The 8,980-nt window shown below is 38.6% G+C and overlaps 2 protein-coding genes across 4 annotated transcripts; one reads left to right on the top strand and one right to left on the bottom strand.

Moving 5' to 3' along the window:
* The first annotated feature begins 118 nt into the window (after positions 1–118).
* LOC100249345 (protein PALE CRESS, chloroplastic) lies at positions 119–4,805 on the top strand. Of its 3 annotated transcripts, XM_002271730.5 has the most exons (7): positions 119–479; positions 590–660; positions 2,075–2,269; positions 2,762–2,848; positions 3,433–3,483; positions 4,052–4,231; positions 4,420–4,805. In XM_002271730.5, the coding sequence occupies exons 1-7, from the start codon at positions 350–352 to the stop codon at positions 4,651–4,653; spliced, it is 948 nt and encodes a 315-aa protein (XP_002271766.2). In that variant the 5' UTR covers positions 119–349; the 3' UTR covers positions 4,654–4,805. The 3 variants fall into 3 exon arrangements, with proteins under 3 accessions (XP_002271766.2, XP_010652128.1, XP_059593831.1); XM_010653826.3 differs by lacking the exon at positions 590–660 and having other exon boundaries at positions 259–479; positions 2,070–2,269; XM_059737848.1 differs by lacking the exon at positions 119–479 and having other exon boundaries at positions 590–864.
* Positions 4,806–4,948: 143 nt separating this feature from the next.
* LOC100244186 (isoamylase 2, chloroplastic) lies at positions 4,949–8,741 on the bottom strand. The gene is made up of 2 exons (XM_002271762.5): positions 8,601–8,741; positions 4,949–7,963 (listed from the first exon to the last, which is right to left on the bottom strand). Exon 2 carries the CDS (start codon positions 7,856–7,858, stop codon positions 5,210–5,212), a length of 2,649 nt encoding a protein of 882 aa, XP_002271798.1. The 5' UTR covers positions 7,859–7,963; positions 8,601–8,741; the 3' UTR covers positions 4,949–5,209.
* Between the last annotated feature and the right edge of the window lie 239 nt (positions 8,742–8,980).

Raw genomic sequence — 8,980 nt, 5'->3', positions numbered from 1 at the left:
CCTTAAATTCAGGTATCATCTTAACCGGCTGGTTTCTTTCCAGTTATATATATAAAATTAAATAAAAATAATTTAATTATTTTTTAAAAGTTCTCTTTTTTTTGGAAATAAGAATTGATTTCAGTAATCGGAGCAGGATAGGAATGGGATGACCCGGCCCATTGCCACACCTCGCCCGTTACGTTACCGTTCAGGATCTCCAGGACAGCCAAACAGATAACATAATATTGTATAAAATCGAAAAGATTGGGGTGGGGGGCATTGGCCAAATATTAATTCATGGAGGGGTTGGGTTGAAAATACAGAGTATTTATTTAGCTCTGATTTGTACTTTGTATGCATCCCTAAAATGGAGGCAAAGGCGTTCCGGCTACTATGTGCACCTCTCCCACCATCACCTCAACCCACTTCAACTGTTGGTAGGATTACAATACCTCTAAAGCCCTCTCCTTTCAATTCCAAACCTCCGTCTGGGGCAGGTTAGTTGTTAATGTAACCCCTCATTTCACTCTTTTTAAAGTTTAGTGTTTGTTCAAATATCGAAGATTTTGTTCTCTTCTTGGTGGTGTTATTTTATTTGGTTCAATAGGGGTTCTGCGGAGGAGCAAGAACAAGGAAGAGCAAGAACTGTATGGGCTCCCAAAAGAGTACTACGATGATGTGTGTTCCTCTTTGTTATAGCTTGTTTTACGTTTTTTTTTATCACTTGGGTTTCTCTGGTTTTCTTGTTTTCTTCTGCTTCGATTGCATGCTGAGAATCGGGTGTTCTTCACTATATGAGGATTCAGCTTGAAGGGTTTTTGGATTTCGGGATTTCCTGAAATGGGTCATTCTTGGACTAGCTGTCGTACCATCAAACAGTTGGTGTGTGCCTAGTGTGCTATAATTCAGCTATTTGGTATTTGAGATAATATTCATTGCTGTTTATCATAGCTCATTACATGTTTTACTTATCTGAGAATGTCTGTTATTTTCTTGTTTTGGCTCTGTTTTTTAAGGCCTTGGTTCACTGCTATGTATTAGATATTCTTTGTTCTATGGGTTAAGCTAAAAGGGTATTTGAATTTTGTGATCTCCTGAAGTGGGTGTCTTCTAAATTAGGTCTGTATACTACTACATCCTTAATGTTAGTGGTTTGTTGTCACGGATTTAGGCTTTTTCTAAGCTCATGTGCAACACTTTGACAACTCAAGGTGCTTGACGTTGTTAAGTCAAGCTTTTCCACCCACTTAACTAGCTGGGCTAAGTAATGCATATGATTTGGAAGTTAGGATGAGAACCAAAGAGACACTTAAAAAAGGAAGCTTTGTACTGCACAAGGAAGCTTTACAATGTTAGGAGAAGCTTTACAATATTAGGAAGCTCTCAACTTGCTTGGTGCCTTGGCCAAATGAGGCCTTGTCCTATTTATAGACACCAATGGAATTCTTTAGAACCCACAAAGGTTCCACTCTACCCTAGAATTTTCTAGAATTCTCCATACAAAGGCTATGTACAAGTATTTTACCATGGGTATTTTTAGGTTTTTTTATTAAATATTGAATTGACCTAGTGTAACACACGACTATGGTGGCTCTGGCAATGCATGTGAATAGAACAGGTATAATGTGGGGATCTCACCTAGATTTAACCGGGTTTCATGATGGTTATGGTAGCTTTTACCAGTGATTTTTCATGATGCAGTAAACAGAAGATTTGAGACCTCTGTAGCATCTGATTGTTAGTAAATTAATAAGGCCATGTTGCTTTGGTTTTAGTTTTGGTTATTTGTATCATCTCCTCAATGATCTCTACTTACTGTTGAATAGTGTTTACTCCAGTGTTCAAATTTCTCTTATTCATGAATTGTTTGATCATTTAATCATGTCTTAATTTAATGGGCCTAGTTTTCGTGGAATTGGTGAAAATAGTTACCAAATATTGAGATGTTGCTCTTTATTTTCTTCTTGCTATTTGAAATAGGTTTCAGGTTTCCAGGTCTGTATTGCTTGTAAGAAATAAATAAATAAAGACATGAATTGATGTATAAAAAACTTAGATTTTCGGTCTTGTGTAACTAACCTTCTTAGGCCAGGAATGGCAAGCCCGACAAAGAGAGAAGACAAAGGAATTGCATCGAAGACGTCAAGAGGAAGAGGAAGAAGAGGAAAGAAAGGTAGAAGAATATCGTGAAATTGGCTTGCGGTTGAAGGGGTATCCAGAAGAGGAAGTTAAAAAGGCAAAAAAACTGGTTTCCAGCTTTATCAGATCTGCTGAAGAAGTAGAAGAGGTGATCAGACATTATAATGTCAAAAGTTGTCCTCTTTATTGTTGGCTTCATTTTTCCGACTAAACCTCCTTAAAAGGAGCGTGTTTTTATTTTTGCTGAAACCTGTTTGACTCGATGGATTGTGAGAGAAAAGTGATACTCTGTTCATGTAGTGACAGGAATGTCAAGCATCCATAATGCGAAAGCCCCCCATTCTGGAAAGCCCTTAGGTTAATATGGATGTCAGACATGCTATATAAGCATGATTAAATTTCCTTGGACCTGGCATGATGTGCTTTTTCATTACGGATATGGCCACAGATAAGGCTCTTCACTCGAAGCAGCTTGCCATTTTCTATATTCATTGTGAAGAGAAACTTCTTACGTGGCCTACTGCATTTTTGTTCATCCTCATGCACCATTCATTGTGTGTTCCCGTAAAATGGCAATTCCAGTTGGAATTTTTGTTGTTATTGATGTTCGTAACTTTTAGTTTGCTTTTTTTATATACAGAAAATTGAGGAAGCTGCTGAGAAAGGTGAACTTACTGAGCTTGTTCTAATGGTCATATGGAATCGCCTTGATCTCGCTCGACGTGACGTGAGTTTGTGCCTTCGATGCTCTTGTGTTTCTGTGGTTAATTTTTCAGATTATTGTATAAAACTAGGAATATCTGTAATTGATAACTGTCACTAGGATCAATCTCTTTAGTTATGTGCTTTTCTTTTGGCTCTAATGTTTCAGTCTTAATGAAAATACAATATTTTGGGAATTAAAATTTTGCCAGAATTTTGATTGTGGAACTTTGGGTTCAATAAAAGGCAAACCCTAACATTTGTTAGTGCCTTAAATATTATGAATTGAAATTTCTAGAATCAAAATCATGTCTCAAGATTAGGACCAATGTTAGATTCTTGAAATAAATAAGTAGCTTATATTTTAAGCTTCAGTGACATCATGATTTCTTGCTAGCTCAGGTGGACTTATTAAGAAATTATTGTTGTCACTGTTGCTGCTTCTCTCTTACCATTCATATATGCCACATGATGACAAGATCAGTAGGAGTTTTTAGAATTCTTTCCAGCATCTGCTTTTCCCAAAAGTACTATTGTCTCTCTAAGTGGGATGCATCCATTCCCCCTGAGTTGTACTGACTCAGAAATTTTTTACCTTTTTTTTTCCAGGATGAAAAGGATGCTGTTAGAAGTCTTGATCTCTTGTACAGGAGGGTTGAGGTATGCACTGTTGATATTTATTTGGTTTAGATATAGGATATATGCTAGTGGTTTGGAGTTAACATAAACTTCCAAATAATTAACTCTACTCTGCAATGACGGGTTTCCATCAAACATTTGAAGACCTTGGTTGTGCATGCCGGTTTCTAATATATGCCTTAAAGCATTAGGGACATCTTTGCAAATATCACCATGGTCATCTTTATACCCATCTTCTATTTTGTTAATTTTGGCGCTGTCCATCTAGTTTGTACCACCATCTAGATAGCTTTCTATCTCCTAATGTATGGCAGTTTGTTACTTTGGATAAAATTTGAAATTATTAGATGTCCAAACAAACTGTTAAAATTGTTTGAATTTCTTCCAAATTTAAACCTTTTAGTGTTTACATTCTTATGCCACCCTAATCAGTCACTACTCTTTAGAGCATACTTCCAGCCTACCTCATTATGCTCGATAATAGTAATTTAGCTTTTGAACTAATCCTCTGTATTCTAATTTTGGTTTCTCATTTACATTTTCTTTTTTGGTGGGAATATGACGATCTAAATCTCATGCAATATTTTAGACTGAGATTTTGAAACGGGAGGCTAGTCCTGCCATGAGATTGCTCAACGATCTTTTGAATATGCACGATGGATTTGATGATGAGGGGTGGCTGAAGAAATGCAAAAAGTGTATGATTGATACCTTTCCTCGGGAGGATCCATTTAGTATTCTTGTTCCAGCAGGGTTCAACATTGATGAGGTATAAGGCAAATATGCAATTCTACAGCTTTCAGTTATATAGGGGAAAGGATTTATTTATGAAATAGCATTTGGAAAATAACAAGACTAACTCAAGGAACAACCAACTGAATTTATCTGTGCTGCACACATCCGTTCAAGATCAGAGTAGATGTTATATGTTATTTGTTACTTTCTAATTTTTGACAGCATCAAGGGAAACTGCGGCCACCACTGGAGGTAGATGACCCTCTTTTGAGGGTAGATTTTGTCCGTGAGGTTGATGCACTACTACAAGAGGTTCGCCCTGAACAAAGTGAAGCACAGAATGCTCAAGGGCTTGATCCTGAATCTGTTGCAAGCAGGTTGAAACAACAGGAGAAGCAACAGACAATACGCCAAGTAGAAGCTCTGTTAGATCTGGCCATTAATTTGAAATGGTAGCCAAACTATAATTCTTCTTTTTCTAGTTCTTGTTTTGTTTGCTCTTCTGGTGTGGCCTTTCTTTAGTGGGTTTCTGTTATTATGAATAATCAAGTCAGGGTTTCAAGGGCTGTCACCAAAATAATATAATCGAAGGATGTATTTTCTTGGCATGTTCCTTCATTTTACCCTTTTTTTATTTATGTAAATGATGCCAATATCAATTGCAGAGCATGGAACTGAGAAAACAGCCCTGAGCATCCTGAGAATGTATCTCAGTGTAGATACTGCAGGACCATGGAAAAGGTTATGCAAGTTCTGCAAAAAAAACAAATGTAGTATACAATAAGATTGCAATAGTTTTTCTGCAGGATTTAGGTCTCTCCATGGGAAAAAGAAAAAAGGAACAAAAAAGGGTACTATTGAGGGGTGTACAGGTGAACACAACAACAGCAGCATGGTTTATTGTACCATTATAATTCTGGGTAAGGGACAACCTGTTGTGAGTTTAGATCACAATCCACGTTTGCATTGAGAAAAAAGAAGAAAGAAAAGGGCCTGAGGTACTATATGGATTTCAACCATCCAGGGTATTGGCTTCAAATAGAGCACAGCTATGAGACTCCATTTTATAAGTAACTAATCCAGATTTCTTCTTTAAGATGGCCTCACCATCTGCTGTGAAAAATCCTGGAAATGGAAGAGCTGTGTCAACTAACCGATGCCATACCATCCCTGTGGGAGGTGGGGGAAGAATTACTTTTACCGAGCGGTCAGCTGTATTGAAGGCAATGAACAAGTCACCCTTAATGCTTGAAGACTCAGAAGGCAGCTGCCCCTCCATGTTCTCAGCTTTCAATGTCATAGCCAGGAATTTGCTTGATGGGTCATCCCATCTTGGTGGAGACTGGTCGCTTCCATGCCAATCAATGCTTTCCTCTTTCAAGAAGCTCCTCCTCTGAAGAAGATCACTACGTCTCGATCTTAGCGAACTCAGAAATGAAATAAACTGAATGGTCTGAATTCCAAAACCAGTTTTGACAGAATTCCAATTGAAAGGTTTTCTGTCACCATATGCAGGTGAACCTCCAGAAGACTGGCCGCACTCATCTCCCATGTTAAGGATGGGAACACCCAAGGAAACATACAAGATGAAGAGAAAATTACGAATTTGTTTAAGTCGCCTTTCCAGGACAGTGGTTTTATTTGTGGGGCCTTCGTCTCCACAATTCCAACTCAGTTCAGAAGCTAGCTCGCTGCTACTGAAGCTGACTAAGTCCACAAGAGGAAGTCCAAAGTTCTTGGTAGTAAAATTGAAGGAGAACGCTGGGCCTCGCCCATCCATGAAGATGTCCCCGCTCCCACAAAGCCGTGTTGCAAAGTCACTCAGTCCCTCACCCCTCAAAAAATTTCTTACATCATTGCAAAATCTTGTATTCACTTCTGCCCATCTCTTCCAATGTGGGAAACGAATTTCCTTTGGCAACATGTTTCGAGGATCCCAGCAATCTGCAATGATCTTGGTCTTTGAGAGTAATGGGTCAAAAGCAATAGTCTCAACCAAAGGAGGGCGAGACAAGTATTCACCATGAAACCCCCTCAACAGAGATGATGCATTTATGAAACAAAACCCATCTACATGAAACTCGGTTACCCAATATCGAAGACTATCCACAATCATCTGTTGGACAATGGAATAGTTACAATTCAAAGCATTTCTGATTCCTAAATCCGCATCCCCATTCACATAATAATAGCACGAGTCATCAATTCCCTGCAGTGCTCCACTCTCGGCGGTATGGGTGAAAACAACTTCCAGTAAGACCTCTATTCCATTGGCATGCAATCTCTTCACCATCTCCTTCACAGAATTAATAGTAGATACAGGGCCACTGGAAGGTCCATATACATTCATTGGTGAAAAGAAATGGAATGGGAAATACGGTCCTTTTTGCTCGTCAAATGAGAAAATGGGCTCTAACAAGACTGCATTCACTCCAAGATCTTTGAAATGGTGCAGCTTCTCCATCAGACCAGAGAAGGTTCCTGCAAGATCAGAAGCAACCTGACTGGACTCATCCTTGGTAAAGTGCATCACATTTAGCCGGTATACCACTAGTTTCTCCATTGGTATGTAAGGATGAACATCGTCATTCCAATTGAAAGCAGGTTCTTTCTGTAATTCTCCAAGACGTGGCTGAGGTTTAAGTCCATGATCATCAGAAAAGGAGTTCCTAATAAGCTTAGCATATGGATCCAAATGAACATGCTCTGTGTGCAACGTTTCTCCACTGTCCTGAAGATTAGCCTCCTTGCAGCGATACCCATAGCTCACAAATGACCCAACACTTTCCATTGATGCATGCCAAATATCACCAGTTCGGTTGACATATGGATCAAGATCAATCTCTAAAGCAGGTTTGTCTGATGTGCCATCATACAAGCACAGAACCACACCACCTGCATTTCTTGAGAAAAAGGCAAAATTTGGAGAACCATCACTTGAGAAGGAGAGACCTAGAGGAGCTGGATACCCTCTACCAAAACCAACGGGGATGCAAAAATTTGTCTTCCTATGGCTTCTAATGTCTGAGCTACTCAAATCTGTATCTAATGTAGACTTCAGTAGAAATGAGAGATAGAAAGGGGCATGATTTGCTTCGAAGTCCAACTTGAGTGCAAAGCTGCCAGAAGATCTTTCCATGAATGGGATCTCAGTGGTATTGGATCCAACTTCTGGAACTAAATTCTGAAAATCCACAGGCATGAAACAAGAGGAGTTGGATCTGAAGACACCCCAACTCAGTATTAGCTTATTGTCGCTATTATAAAGTTGCAGGGATGAAACTTCAATAGACACTATGTATTTCTTATTTTTCTTTCCAACAATTACCTTCACTTGACCACCAATTTCAGTCAAAAATAGATAATTTAATCTGCTTTCTAGTTCTTCACTTTCAGTTGTAGAGTATCTGTTTTCAGTTTCTTCAATAGCAATGTGTGATGTAGCAGACACCTTCCAGTTAATATTCCGAAAACAATTTCTTGTGGCATTTTGAGCAACTACACCAAGAATTTCCTTTCTTTCCAAATCCATTTTCTCCAAACCATGGGCGACCTTGTTTCCACAGATGTAATGGGTGGCAGCTACCAATTTAGACGAATCCCTTGCTCCACAGTTCACACAGCAGGGACGAATTACAAGTGATGGTATTAATGTTGTCATCTATCCTTGCAAAACTAGATAAACCCCAACGAAAAAGCCAAAGGACAAAATCCTTGTGATTTATGAGGAAGGAGAAGAGTTTCCTACTGAGTTCTCAATGCTTCTCTGTTCAAGATAGGAAGAGTTAGTTTACTGCATGAATACCTCCAAAGCAGGCAACAATACTAAAGACTAAATTTAGCCTTTGTTCATTGATTGCATAAAAATTGGTTGAATTTTCACCACATAAGAAAGAAAGAAGACTAACTGAGAAGTTCTAACTTTATGCAGAGAACACATGCAACAATCAACAAATTTATCCACCCCTTGTGTTTAATATTACATTTTCTACCAAAAACACAATGAAGACTCAAATCCTATATAAACTACAACAAGCTGATTCAATTTCCATCCAACATCCAATCACCCCACAGAGGAAAAATTGAGAAGAGAGCAATTTGAACTTCCTACAATGCATTAAACTATCAAAACAATGGAAACAGTAAAACCCAAAACCCTCCCAGAATTGAGATCATAATGGGTTTTTGGAAACTACTATAACATGAATCATCAAATGATAAAACAATCTCCCCATCAACTAAAACGAGAAAACTGAGTAATACCCAGTTGAGAAAAGAGGCAATTCATTCAAGAAACATGGAGAAATCCTTCCTTCCTTTACTGCATCAAATCATAAAAGCAATAAAACCCAGAAACCAAAAAGAATGCCCAGAAAAATAGAGAGAGAGAAAATCATACTCACATCATTCGATTCCCTTAGTGAGTGAATGCAGTGTGCGATTTTTGATCTTTCTGAGGGCCTCACAATTGAACTTTTTGGATGATATCATGACAGAGCTTGAGAGAGGAAGGTGTAAGTTATTGTGCCTCGCGCGTGCAGGGCAATTCATGGTCTATCAATACTGACCGTTGGATCAGGGGTCGTGTTCTGATGGAGGACATTGTGGGCCTGAATGAGTGTGGGCCTGGGCCCCAATTTGAAACTTCCAGTCCTTATGCAGTCCTAATTGGGTTTGGGCCCACACTCATTATTGCAATTATGACAGAGCTTTTGCAATTATTTTAGTTGCCTTCTCATAATCAAATCAATAAAGAATATTTTAGATTGGAGATAAAAGAAAC

The sequence above is a fragment of the Vitis vinifera genome, chromosome 7 (assembly GCF_030704535.1).
Source record: "Vitis vinifera cultivar Pinot Noir 40024 chromosome 7, ASM3070453v1".
Taxonomy (NCBI): domain Eukaryota; kingdom Viridiplantae; phylum Streptophyta; class Magnoliopsida; order Vitales; family Vitaceae; genus Vitis; species Vitis vinifera.
This window is presented reverse-complemented; position numbering and strand designations above follow the sequence as displayed.

What these genes read in the sequence shown, in the direction of transcription:
- LOC100244186 (XM_002271762.5), bottom strand. Translation starts at nt 7,858, where the DNA reads ATGACAACATTAATACCATCACTTGTAATTCGTCCCTGCTGTGTGAAC.
- LOC100249345 (XM_002271730.5), top strand. Translation starts at nt 350, where the DNA reads ATGGAGGCAAAGGCGTTCCGGCTACTATGTGCACCTCTCCCACCATCA. An exon ending in CTGCTGAAGAAGTAGAAGAG is followed by an intron (nt 2,270 to 2,761) that starts GTGATCAGACAT and finishes TTTTATATACAG; the next exon opens with AAAATTGAGGAAGCTGCTGA. An exon ending in TTGATCTCGCTCGACGTGAC is followed by an intron (nt 2,849 to 3,432) that starts GTGAGTTTGTGC and finishes TTTTTTTTCCAG; the next exon opens with GATGAAAAGGATGCTGTTAG.